General features: G+C 43.4%; 1 protein-coding gene across 5 annotated transcripts in view; it reads right to left on the bottom strand.

The window, feature by feature from the left end:
* The window catches only part of NSD3 (nuclear receptor binding SET domain protein 3), an 81,940-nt gene that overhangs the window by 53,377 nt on the left and 14,337 nt on the right, over positions 1–14,226 (bottom strand). For all 5 annotated transcript variants that reach the window (XR_014558115.1, XM_083713432.1, XM_083713433.1 and 2 more), the window contains exons 3-4: positions 4,297–4,368; positions 3,159–3,318 (exon numbers count right to left, since the gene is read on the bottom strand). Coding sequence is in view for 4 of the 5 variants with exons in the window: in XM_083713432.1 (XP_083569558.1) it covers positions 3,159–3,318; positions 4,297–4,368 (232 nt within the window). In the remaining variant the exon portion in view is untranslated. The remainder of the gene's footprint in view (positions 1–3,158; positions 3,319–4,296; positions 4,369–14,226) is intronic.

Here is a 14,226-nt window from a genome sequence, read left to right as displayed (position 1 = left end):
AAGAAAGCATTCTGCTGAGAAATTCCATCAACACAAATCTCCCATCACTTTCTAGAAAAATATCCTCCACACCATTTTTTAAGCTGCACAGAAAATAATGGATAGTTGGTGAGAGGCCAAGCTGGAAGTATACCCCCAGCATGACTGAAGAGCAGCCCACTCTCTCAGAGACTGCATCAGGTGAACTCCAGCAACAACCAAGGCCAGTGTGTTGCGGGGTTATGGGAGGGGCCAGGTGGAAGCCCTCAGCTCCTGCTTTCCTGGCATCCTGGCAAATGTCCAGACAGCACTTCACCAGAGAAGAGACCTTGGCAGTACATCGCTTATCAGGCTGTGGGCCAATCAGCCTGATAAGGGCCAGCTGTTTTCAGCCTTCTCCACCTCCTACTTCTCATGGGATTTGCAGACATGAGGGACATGAGGTTGGTGGTAGGGAAGGGATGTTGAAACTGCTTTTTTACTTCAAAGGAAGATCACATCAGTGCCAAAGGGGTCCATCCTTGAAATGCAAATAGCTGCTTCAGAGAGGTTAATTTTAGAAGCTTCTTAGGCTTCCCCATGACTGTTAAGAACATGTAAGAATACCTTGCTGGATCAGGCCAATAGCCCATCTAGTCCAGCATCCTGTTCTCACAGGAGCTGAACAGTTTGCCTGTAGGAAACCAGCAAGCAGAATTAAAGCACAAGAGCCCTTTCCCCCTCCCCCTTCTGGTATCCAGAAACTAGTATGATTTACATAACCAACATGTCCATTAAAAGGTGAGCCTTCAGGGAATGATCTGGGAGATCCTTCAACTCCCCTGGATCCAAGGAAAAATGTGAGACTATCCCCCAAAACTGTTTACAAAGCTATGCAGAAAGGCTCTACAGTCAGATACAATTCATTAAGGACTCTTAAGCAAACCACTGACTTTCAGTCACAGGTCTTCAGTCTACAATTTGTGAAAAATAATACTGATCCAACTTTGAGTTGTGGCAAAAAAGGTAAGTATATTTGGGCTTTTAAAATGCAATAGCCAGGCCATAGCATGCCTAAAACTGGAATATGCTTTAAGTCAGATATCACCAAATCAATCCCCTCACAAATAGACCAGGGTCCATAACAAAGTTGGCACCTCCTGGCTTTAAGAGCTTCACAGTTATGTAGCTCAGGAAGAAAATTGCACAGTAGTAATCAGTTGCATATGAAATCTAAGAAAGCTACAATAAAGTACAGGATATCTGTCAATTCCACCCTCCTACCCCTCTCCTAATGGAGAGGTGTGCAATCCTTCTATCATCTAAAATTTGGAAAGACCTCAGGAGCCACAGCTTCAGAGGCTACAAGTTGCCCATCCCCACTTTATGCAGTTGTCCTTACTGTGCTACATGCAAAAACTAGTCCTGTGTGGTCTGAAAACTCACGAAGCAGCCACCTTGCTGAAGCTAAGCAGTTTAGAGTGCAGCTGACGCCTGGATAGGAGACTTCCTGAATTCACCAGCTTGGGGGCAACCACAGGTGCAAAGGTGCCACTTCACGAGACCTTGTTTATGGCCCTCAGCCACAGGAGACTGTGGAAGGAAATTTATGGGGAACTGTGAGGGGTGAGAGCCCACAAGAATGGGTGGGCAAAATGCCCTTCTGAAAGAGAGACTGGCTGGGAATGCCAGCACTAGCCCAGGTGTGAGATGTGATGGAGACCTTAAGGGTTTGAAAATTGAGTCTGGGAAGCAAACTACTGGATACAAAGGCACCATCTGAAATATGGGATACTTTATATGCTACTATTCGATTTTTGTTCTGTTTAAGATTGTTCTGTTAAGTTTAAGTTATTTAATCAGGCTTGCTTTTTTGTTTGTTTTATGCAATTTTATAGTTCAAGCTTTTAAATTGGATTAGCCTATTTGTTTTGCTTTTATATATTGTTATAGGGACTGACTTTTTGTACTTATTATGATAAATCTGAATTGTTTCTAATATGTTTCTGAATTGTTGTATTGTTCATTTGATATGCTACAAGCACAATTTTGGGGAGAAGTAGCAAATAAACATATGCCACCCTGAGTTCCATAAATGGAAGAAATGTAGGCTATAAATATACAGTGGTACCTCAAGTTACATACGCTTCAGGTTACAGACTCTGCTAACCCAGAAACAGTACCTTGGGTTAAGAACTTTGCTTCAGGATGAGAACAGAAATCTCGTGGCAGTGGGAGGCCCCATTAGCTAAAGTGATGCTTCAGGTTAAGAACAGTTTCAGGTTAAGAACGGACCTCCAGAACGAATTAAGTTCTTATGTCTAATTAATAATTGCATGTCTAATTAATAATTATCACTAATGTATTATCATATTCTTTGCATCATCTGCAGCCAATCTCATTCCTATACAGCCAACAGAATCATCAAATTGTAGAGCTGGAAGGGACCTTGAGGGTCATTTAGTCCAGCCCCCTGCAATGCAAGAATCTCAGCCCATCTGAGGTCCCCCATCCAATTTGAAAGCATAAAGGACCCTGCATAGCTTTGAACATGGGCTAGCAGTTTTATTGCAGTACCACTAGAACAATAAGGCAATCATTCAGATATGCTACTCAAATCCTCCTGGGTTTGTGTAACACTAACTTCCACTTAGGGACGCAGGTGGCGCTGTGGGTTAAAGCCTCAGCGCCTAGGACTTGCCGATCGAAAGGTCGGCGGTTCGAATCCCTGCGGCGGGGTGCGCTCCCGCTGCTCGGTCCCAGCGCCTGCCAACCTAGCAGTTCGAAAGCACCCCCAGGTGCAAGTAGATAAATAGGGACCGCTTACCAGCGGGAAGGTAAACGGCGTTTCCGTGTGCGGCTCTGGCTCGCCAGAGCAGCGATGTCACGCTGGCCACGTGACCCGGAAGTGTCTCCGGACAGCGCTGGCCCCTGGCCTCTTAAGTGAAATGGGCGCACAACCCCAGAGTCTGTCAAGACTGGCCCGTACGGGCAGGGGTACCTTTACCTTTACCTTTAACTTCCACTCAGAGAAGCCCCATGTGTGTAAATTTCAACATGTCTACTCTGAGTAGGACTAGCACTGAAAACAACCTATACATTTTTAAATCTGAGTTTAAGAGAAGCCCTAACGAAGTAATCAAGTGCATTAGCAATTCCAAACAAGTTTCTAACAAACCTACTAAGTTTTAGCTACTTGCCTCTTGTGTTAATTTTGGTATGAACCTCAAGTTGTGGATCACTTGAAACCATGCAAGGCCACCAAGGATATGTTCCCACTTTGGACCAGACCAGATCTCCAACCTCAAACTTGATATCGCTTGCTACTTGTGTTGGAAGAGGAGGAGAGATTTGCTGGACCTGCACAAAAAAGGAAAAGTTGTGTACCAGATATTCTGTACATATATCAAATACTACCAAACATGTGAATGAACAGACCTTTTACAAGAACAGCCCAGCAAAAATATACATGACAATCTCTCTCCCTGCCCCCACTGGTGTAGGTGCAAGAAAGGCAGTGTATCAAACTCTGTGGAGTTGCCCTCATTCTCCTTTAGTAGAGCTACAGTCTTTAAACAATTCTTCAGTTAGATTCATCATTCTAAAGCCACTGAAAGTAACTTATACTGCAAAACTCACCATGTCTACACTGAAGTCCTACTGAATTAGGACTGAAGCTAAAAAGGTACCCACACTTATTTGACCACTGTGTGCAGTGAAGAGATACAACCTCTTCTAAGATGGTGCAGAAGTGATATATACATGTACCATATAAGAACATATGTTCCATTCTTTCTCCTGCCTTGCACCCTTTTGAGAAACACTACTCCATTTTCACCCAGGCTTACCTGTTCCACACCCTACCCAAATACTTCTGTGCCCTGCAGGCTACCCATGCATCTGGCAATGAAGCCCTTTATCTGAAAGCAGATTTATTTTTTTATTACAATTTATATACCACCTTTTCTTTCAAGAAGCTCAAGATGGTGTACTTGGTTCTTCTCTGCCACCCATGTTATCCTCACAGCAACCCTGTGAGGTAGGTTAGGCTGAGAAATGGTATTTAGCTCAAGGTCACCCAGTGAGCTTCACAGCTGAGTGGGGTCTCCCAGGTCACAGTCCAACACTCTAACCCAGGCTTCCACAATCTCCAGATATTGTTGGACTACAACTCCCATAATCCACAGCCAGCAGGGGCAGCAGTCAGGGGTGATGGGAGTGGCAATCCAACAACACCTGGGAACCCAAGGTTGAGAAAGGCTACTCCAACCCCTACATCATACTGGATCAGCTTGAAAATTCTGCAGTCAGAACTCCAGAGGATTTGACTTTACTCACCAGGGTTTCATCCGTCAGCTTAGTTTCTTCCCTTGGTCTTTCAGACAGTGTGCTCAGCCTTTCATTTGGTCTCTGTGAACAGAGGCAAACAAAAAGATAAGCATCAAAACAGAACAACAATGAAGAAGATGGAAAGGGGGGAAAATACAGGAGAAACAAAATCAGAAGAGTCTGGGTCACATCCTCAGTAGTGATGTCCCAGTTTATTTTAGAATTCAGTTCGAGCCACAGACTCCTAACTGCTCTGGAGATCTACATTAATAAGACACAGGTCAGAGAAGTACAGGAAAAGAGAGGCAGGACAACTGATATGCCATTTATATTTTTGAACTGTTATATGCAAGTTTGTTGACAATTAAAACAAAAAAGGTTCTCTTTTGGACAACACACTTTTATACATACTAACCTCAAAGAGAGGTTATTTCACTGTCAGTGGCAATGAAGTCCATTGAAGCACACAGAGAAGTGAACGGCATGCATGATGTAAGCCAACCACGAGGGGAGGGGGACTGAGGTAAATTCAAAATTTCCTAAGGCAGTTACCTTCTAAACAAAGTTGCTAACTGTATTTGGATTTAAATTAAGTACATTCAGTCTTTAGAACTATCACATCTTGAACCAGAAATAAGTCTTTAGAACTATCACATCTTGAACCAGAAATCCAATTTAATGTGGCCAGACTTGACAACCTTCTTACAAGTTCAACAAACAATTACTTGAACTGAAAGGCCATCGTGATTAGATATGAAGAGGTCCTATGAAACCCCACAGAACCCCTTTAAAGGTATTTGTAGAGTACAATGGAGTATCAATAAACATGGATTAGTTGTAGCAGCAGAACAGGACATAAATTTAGAAACATGAATAGGGAAAGAGGCAATTGAGGCCAACTCAGTCTAATGTTACTGGAGATGGAAAGGTAAATTGCAAGCTTTTGAAAATTTATTTTTCTGGCTAAATTTCTCTCTCTACACTGTGTTGAAATGTATTGTCACCTTGTTTCCATGGGGTTGTGTAACCTCAGGCAGGCCAAATTGCTTGCCCAAGAATCACAGTGCCTGTATAAACCTTTGTTCTTGTTACTAAATTAAAAAAACTTGGTGAGGCTTAGTTACCACTAGCTTGGGTTCATGCAAATGTTAATAATAAAGTCAGCAGAAGAGATTATTCACCATCAGTAATAATACTGTTCCGTATTTACACGGAACAAATTGCTTAAAATCTATGATCTACCTTGACAACGTCTTAGAATTCTACTGTAGCTTGGCAAGAGCCATATGCCAAGCTGAGCTAAGCTATGAACATATAATTCCCAGTTTATACCAATACTCACTTTTATTTCATAGTAAACAATTTTTAGAGCACCTTAACAAAAATAAAGCTTGATGTTTCTCTAACTCAAACAGGAATGGGAACCCTTAAGCCTGGCAGCTTCTCGCTGACTTCTGGGTTAGCGCCATCGGCAATGGCGGAATTCCTCTGACTCAGAGGAACCTGCTCCACGAAAATCAGGTCTGGCCGCCGTGGCGAAGGCAGAGACCCCTTAAAAATCCCAGGCAGAGGAAGCCTGGGAACATGGGATTCGGCTGACACCAGGAGTGCCTCCCCTACTCGCAGGGAAACCCCTTTTTCGGGGATCCGAAGCGACGTGGGGTGAGCAGCGCGGTGTCTTGAATCGACCGCTATTTTTACGGAGTGAAGCCGCACAGCCGTTGCCGGAGAGCGCTGACTTTTTCCTGTGGACAATTGGACTCTAAACAAGTACCCGTGAGTAGAACGGAAAATTGGATTAAGAAACACTTTAATTTGGCATTGAAGCGGGAAGGTCTAAACAGGAAGTCCGCCTTCCACTTTTTGTATATAGACTGAAGCAAAAATTGTGCAAGCCAAAGTCTGGAAAGTTGTATATAAAGACCTAAATTTCCTTCATTTTTAACCATCAAAACCCCTCTTGGAAGCAGGGGGAAAGAGGGGGAATTTTGATTGTTTAAGCCTGCGGAGATAGAGTAAAGAAAGATAAATTTCCACTGTCTCAAACCTGGGAATGGGGTGTCAGAGACAGAAACCTTTGGGGAAGCCCATCAACTTTGAATGGAACGTTTTTTGACAGATAGTTAAAGAAGAGAAACAAATTGACTCCAAAGTTACCTTTTGCATTTAAAAGAAACAAAAATTTGAAAAATGAAAGTAACTTTCTTTTGCTGGACTTGCCTTTAAAAGATGGATACAAATGGAAATTGTTCCCTCTAGAGGGAGCTTGTTAAATTGTTGCTGGAGTCGATCTGGGGATTTCACAGCTGTGGAGATTAGGATCGTGAGACCAGACTCTGACCTTGAACAAAAATGGATATAGAAGAAGTTTTGGTGCTTGCTTTTTGCAAGACAAGCGCTTTGCTGGAGCAGATGCATGAGAAGATGAATTTGATGACTGTTGCAGTTCAAAATTTTGGACAAACAGTGAATACTTATATAGAAACCACTCAGGACCCAACCCAGGAACCTGTTTGGACAGGGCAAGTGCAAATGCAGAAGACAATGGAGGAGGTTGCTGCTGAACCTCAAGCAACACAAATGGATAGAACCGAGGCCCTGCAAGAGCATAAGCCGCTGCTCTTGAAGATTGAACCTGGAGTGGGTCGGGGGGGTCTGGAGTTGTGGGGGTCCTTAATTTTGGAGGGACTTTGAAACATGCATTTAAACATTTTCTGGACTACCCGGCTGACTGTGGGGAATGGGACGGTGGGGAATGGGCTGACCTGTTGAGGGGAGATGGGAGATATTTTTGGGTTGGAGTTTCCCTGAGACCTACTCCTCAATGAGAAAGGAAAGAAATTAAGAAAGAGACCAACAAAAGACAAGGCAAAGTGCGGGTATAAACAAGAAGAACTGCAGAAGGGACATGGAAAAGACTTAAGAGCCTCGGACTTAAGACTACCAGGTTGATGGACTAGATGGAATGGACAGTAAGGTCTGACATAACCCGAGACCAGGAAGAAGAGACGTTGGATGAAGATTGGAAGAAAACTTAAAAAAATTATTTTGGGAATTAGGGTAAAATTTATTTTGGGAATTAGGAAAAATGGTGGAATGAAATTATTTGGCTTTAGTAGAAATGATATTAGGAGTTATGTATAAATAAGTATTAAGTTCTAGGATTTAAGGTTTTTTATCGTAAGATAAGGTTAAAATAAATTAAGGTAAATTGAATGATAGAATATTGTGAAAGATGAAAACGATTTGCTGAGTTAATTGATAGGTTAGACTGTTAAGATAAATTATTCAATAAAAATTGAGAAAGATGGAAAGAATTTGCTGAAACAAATAACTAAACTAGAATACAAAAAGGGAGTGTGAGGAGGTCGATGAAACAAGTAAATGAAAGATAAAGAGATGGAATATTGGATGTGTGTCTTATTTTTTCTTTTTTATTGTTATTGCTGTATTTTTCTTTCTATTTTTCTTTATTTTATTTTCTCTATTTTTTATATATTGTAATGTATACATTGTTAATTTTTTTGCTGTTTGTTTTCTTTTTCTCCTTTCTGTAATCTCTAAACTCTTAATAAATATCATTTAAAAAAAAAAAAAAGCCTGGCAGCTTCTCTTTCTGGCCTTTCAGAGTCTATCACGCCACACTTCCATCCTAGGAACAGCCCCTCTCGCTGGGCCATGCCTCTCACCCACTTGGTTCTGCACCCTTCATGAATGCCTTGGATTGGCTGGAATGTGTCCTTGTGCTCCGATAATGTCTCTAGACTACCTGGATGGAGGATAGAGGGGTGTGTGAGAGTGTGAGCAGAAACTAGTCTGCTGTAGAAAGGTAAAATTTACATTCACTGCTCCACCAATTTTGGCCCCACCCAGCACTGAAAAATAGCCCCAGAAAAAGTAGCCCTTGAGTTGAAAAAGGTTCTCCACTCATGAACCCAGGTTCTCTTCCCCATGAGTTGCCTTAGTCTTGATCCTCTTTAAAAACAAAAAACTTTCCAGCTTTCCCTGAAGAAGCAACACTTTAGCAGTGAACATATTAAGACTGAAGGGAAGGAACTAAGTGACTCAGATATCCTGCTGGAGAAGAAGTGAACCTTATAAAGGAGCTATGAGAATTGTCTTCTTTCTACAGACTGCAGGGCTAACTAAGCTGTTAATTTAACTGTCCTGAAACTGGCTTGACTGCCACAGCCCATGGGGGGGAATACTATAAATTCTGTATACTTTGAATTTGCAAAAAAAAACTCTGTAATTTAATTATCATTTTGTTCTACTATGGGCTCCAAAGAAATGTGCTCCAAAGAAGTGTGATGCTGAGGAGACTTTAGATGTGGTTTTCTCCAAACAGCAACCACCCAAGTCAAATTACTTCTAAAACGCAGGGGATTTCAAGTTTTGCTTTGTACCATGGCACTGTGGGGTGTCTGTGTTTGTCAATGGTTTGAAAAGGAAAAAGCAAGGATTACACTGGGCCAGTATAGGCAGCTCTTTGGAGCCTACTGCGGTTTTCTTTAATTGACAGAGAACCAAGGCTGAGAGCAAACTGATGAAGGTCACAAAACAAGATCATGGCACAGGCAGAACTCTTAACACGGCTTTCCCAAATGGAAGGAGGAGAGCTTAAAAGTGCTTTTTGTGCACAGTTTTCCTGGTGCAGAAAGACTTAAAGTCTTTCAGCTCTCCAGTTTGCTTACTGGGCTATGGGATGTTCTCGCAGGAACAGCCCCATGAAAGCATCTGTGCACCAGGTAAGCAAGGTGGAGAGCTTAAACCTGCTCTGCCTTGCTTGGGGGCAAGGGAGGGGACTAGGCCCACTTAGCGGACAGCTCTGGAAAAGTACTGATGATCACGTGGGGAGTTCTAAGTGGGTGGTCCGAGTACACATAGAATCATAGAGTTGGAAGAGACCACAAGGGTCATCGAGTCCAACCCCCTGCCAAGCAGGAAACACCATCAGATGTTTCCATATGCTTTTGCATATAAGATAAAAGGTGCAGGTAAAGGTCCCTTGGACAGTTAAGTCCAGTCAAAGGAACACAGCTGGGCCATACCGCTCACACATGATGCAATTGTACTATATATACATTTTTCCTCTCAAGAAGCTAGGAGAAAATTTATCCTTATCTGCACTGAAGTCAGAAAAAATCAGGCAACCTGCTCAGTAATATGGGAGGAAACTTCCCTTAAGCAGAACAACACCAAATCGTGAGGTATTCCCAGAAGAATTCTTAGTAGAGAAAGAATCAACTTCTCTCTACACTCACTAAACACATTACAATGCAAAAGAACAGGATCAACAGATTCTATCACTCCAGCTCCACACAAAGAGGATGGTTCATTAACCGTCAATTGTCCACTTAACAGTGCAAAAGGCAGCACATTAAAACAAGTCAGGATAAATGTTCCCCTAAACTTTGAGGCAGTTAATGTATACAAGCATGAAGCTATGTTGATTCCAAAATTTAAAGGGTTATTTAAAGAGTAACGAAGAACAGATTTTTCTACCTGTTTGTGAAGCTATGCTGAACTGGCTGTTTTCCTATAAGCATGAGTTACCACACAAAATGTTTGTTGTGTGTAAGAATGCAAAATGGAGCCTGGAGTACCTCTCAAAGCAAGTTCCACTGGATCAACTTTCCAAGTTGCCCTTTCAACACCCACAATCAAAACAACCTCAGCTGGAGCTTTAGGAATGCCACATGGAACAATCATGCTGTGCTCAATGCGAAAAGCGCGCAGAAAGCATGCATATGTGTAACTGTTGTTTAAGGTGTTGTTTAAGGTGCTGGTTTTAACCTTTAAAGCCCTATATGGCCTAGGACCCTCGTACCTAAGGGACCGCCTCTCCTGGTATGTCCCACGGAGGACCTTACGGTCTTCAAACAAAAGCATCTTGGAGGTCCCGGGCCACAGGGAAGTTAGGCTGGCCTTGACCAGAGCCAGGGCTTTTTTGGCCGTGGCCCCAATCTGATGGAATGCTCTGTCACAAGAGACTAGGGCCCTGCAGGACTTGACATCTTTCCACAGGGCCTGCAAGACAGAGTTGTTCCACCAGGCCTTTGGCCAAAGCACAGCCTGACTCCCTCCTCTGGCAATCTTCACAGAACTCTAGCCCAATGGTTGCCATCAATTTGATTTGAATTAATTTTATAATGAAATGATTTTAGAATGTTTTATCATTTTACTGTTGTTAGCCGCACTGAGCCCGGCCTTGGCTGGGGAGGGCAGGATATAAATAAAAATTTATTATTATTATTGGCATCTGTCTGTCTCAAGAGACAATGGAATGCGCCTTTGGAGGGGAGAGTCAACCTGCTGTATTAGCAGCACTGAAATGACCTTCTGTGGTGCAGTGTGTATGGCCTTGGCTGTGTGTATGGGGGTCCTGGGCTTCCCAGACGTCATGACCCCCCTCTCAGCCTCGCCGATGTGGTCCAAAGGAAGCAGAGCAGTATGACTGGGACCAACTTGTCTACAGTAAAGGTAAAAGTAAAGGATCCCTGGAAGGTTAAGTTCAGTCGAATTCAACTTTGAGGTGCAGCACCAATCTCTGCTTTCAGGCTGAGGGAGTTGCCGTTTGTCCACAGACAGCTTTCCAGGTCATGTGGCCAGCATGACTAAACCACTTCTGGCCCATGGAACACCGTGACGAGTGCCAGAGGGCACAGAAATGCCACTTATCTTCCTACCACAGCAGTACATATTTATCTACTCACATTGGTATGCTTTTGAACTGCCAGGTTGGCAGGAGCTGGAACAAAGCAACAGGAGCTCACTCTACTGCGCAAATTGGAACTCCTGGCTTTATGACTGGCAAGCCCAAGAGGCTCAGTGGTTTAGACCACAGTGCCACCCATGTCTTGGGCTACAGTACTTGCCAGAAGGAGGCATACAAGGCGCCACCCAACCATCTAAGGGGCTCCACTCTGGATTTCTTTAGGGTTTACTCCTTAGCTTTTTATTCTCCTGAAGATACTCTGCAAGGCAGCAGAGGTTTGGAATCAGAGTGTTCCTTCTCCTAGATGGGATACGTTCCCAGGTTCATGAGCCCCTGAACTTCCCTTTATAGAATGGGCAGAAACTGCCTTCTTGACTGTTGGGCCCACTATTGGTCTCATCTGCTGAATTCGCCAGAGACTGTCTTCACATGCAGAGGAAGCCCCTAACTCACTGAGGGTTTGAGATCCATTGGCTACCCTCACCTGGTTTAGCTGGCCAGTTCAAGCCATTATTGCAGTGTGGCCTCTATTGTATGCTGACAGCTTCTAGGAGCCACTGGTGAGAGCTGAGTGCAGAGTGTGGAGCAAAGGTGAACCCACTACCCTGGAAGGAGCACAATGTGCCCCCCCAGGTACTATCCCTTCCCTAACCCCACCATAAACGCCTTATCAGGGGTTGGCAACCTAAGGCCCATGGGCCACAAGAGGCCCACGGGGGTCATTTAACTGGCCCATGAGCCGCCCCTGAACCAAGCCGCCCACTCGGTGAGTCCCCGTGTGCTGTGCTAAACTGGCACAGCATGGTGTGGGGACTCACTTCCGCAGCGCCGGAAATTGCGTCTGCGCAGATGCCGGAAATCGCAGACGCGTGCACGCTATCCAGTCCAACGAGGGATCTCAGCAGGACTGAACTGGCCCAGGCGAGGTAAACCTTGCCGACCCCTGCTCTATATGCCTACCTATATTATCATTATTAATTACATTTCTATCCTGCTCTTCCACCCAAAGGAGTCCAGGGTGGCAAACTTCAAAAAGTTAAAACAATACAATTTAAAATAAAATAAAAACTTATTTAAAACATTTCACAACAATTTAAAAACCATCTAAAAGCAGTTACATACCCTCATAATTACGAATTTCAAAGTTGTAATGGCAAATATCTTTCAGCCATCAATTACCTGGGTGTTTTTAAATTTCTCCTTAAAAAGGTAAAGATACCCCTGCCCGTACGGGCCAGTCTTGACAGACTCTGGGGTTGTGCGCCCATCTCACTCAAGAGGCCAGGGGCCAGCGCTGTCCGGAGACACTTCCGGGTCACGTGGCCAGCGTGACATCGCTGCTCTGGTGAGCCAGAGCCGCACACGGAAACGCCGTTTACCTTCCCGCTGGTAAGCGGTCCCTATTTATCTACTTGCACCCGGAGGTGCTTTCGAACTGCTAGGTTGGCAGGCGCTGGGACCAAGCAGCGGGAGCGCACCCCGCCGCAGGGATTCGAACCGCCGACCTTTCGATCGGCAAGTCCTAGGCGCTGAAGCTTTAACCCACAGCGCCACCTGCGTCCCGCAAAATTTCTCCTTAAAGTCAATAAATATTTTTTTTTAAGATATTTATTGAAGTTTCAAAAATTAGATAAAAACAAAACAATAATACAAACAAAACACAAACAAAAACAAGTATAATTTCAATCCCTTTTTTTTCTTATAACTTACTTCCCCGACCTCCTCATACCTCCACTTTCTGTATTCCAGTTTCTAATTATTAATTCAGCAAATCCTCTCCCTTATTTTTCATTTGATTTTTAGCCTTTCTTTTCTTTTTACTTAATCATTACAGCTGAAAACCACTTAATTTCTAAACCAACGTCATTCTAACATTCATTAATTTTGCAATGTTTCCTAAGATAATCCTTAAATTTCTTCCAATCTTCTTCCACCGTCTCTCTTCCCTGTTCTCGGATTCTGCCAGTCATTTCTGCCAGTCCCATATAGTCTATCACCTTCATCTGCCATTCTTCCAAGGTGGGTAGATCTTGTGTCTTCCAATACTTTGTGATGAGTATTCTTGCTGCTGTTGTAGCATACATAAAGAATGTTCTATCCTTCTTTGGCACCAATTGGCCGACCATACCCAGGAGAAAGGCCTCTGGTTTCTTCAGGAAGGTATATTTAAATACCTTTTTCATTTCATTATATATCATTTCCCAGAAAGCCTTAATCTTTGGGCATGTCCACCAGAGGTGAAAGAATGTACCTTCAGTCTCTTTACATTTCCAGCATTTATTATCAGGCAAGTGGTAAATTTTTGCAAGCTTGACTGGGGTCATGTACCACCTATAAATCATTTTCATAATATTTTCTTTTAAGGCATTACATGCCGTAAATTTCATACCGGTGGTCCACAACTGTTCCCAGTCAGCAAACATAATGTTATGACCAATATCTTGTGCCCACTTGATCATAGCTGATTTAACCGTTTCATCCTGCATATTCCATTTCAACAGCAAGTTATACATTCTTGACAAATTCTTAGTTTTGGGTTCTAACAATTCTGTTTCCAATTTTGATTTTTCCACCTGAAAGCCAATAAAGTCAATAAATATTACAGACACTTCTCACCAGGAAGGGCATTCCACAAATGGGGAATGAACATTGAGAAGGTCCTCTCACAGGTCAACACTAACTGGGCAACAGCTGGAGGTGGCAAACATGGTTCACCAACTATGTGTACCACAAGTCCATTTTCCAGTACAGTGGTAAAATTTTCCAGTACAGTGGTAAGCGGACACGGAGCAATGGATCCAAACTACAAGAAAGAAGATTCCACCTAAACATTAGGAAGAACTTCCTGACAGTAAGAACTGTTCGACAGTGGAATTTGCTGCCAAGGAGTGTGGTGGAGTCTCCTTCTTTGGAGGTCTTTAAGCAGAGGCTTGACAACCATATGTCAGGAGTGCTCTGATGGTGTTTCCTGCTTGGCAGGGGGTTGGACTCGATGGCCCTTGTGGTCTCTTCCAACTCTATGATTCTATGATTCTATGGTCCCTTGGCTTACAAACGTAAACCATTCCGAAAGTCTGTTTTTAAACTGAAACCGTTCTTAAACCAAGGCGTGCTTTCCCTAATGAGGCCTGCCACCCACCCACCATTCAGATTCTGTTCTTAGACCGAGGTAAAGTTCTCAAACCAGGACACTATTTCCGGCTTAGCGGAATTTGTAAACC

The sequence above is a fragment of the Podarcis gaigeae genome (assembly GCF_964106915.1).
Source record: "Podarcis gaigeae genome assembly, chromosome: 15".
NCBI lineage: Eukaryota > Metazoa > Chordata > Lepidosauria > Squamata > Lacertidae > Podarcis > Podarcis gaigeae.
Note: the sequence above shows the minus strand (reverse complement) of the source record. Positions and strands in the feature narration are given on the sequence as shown.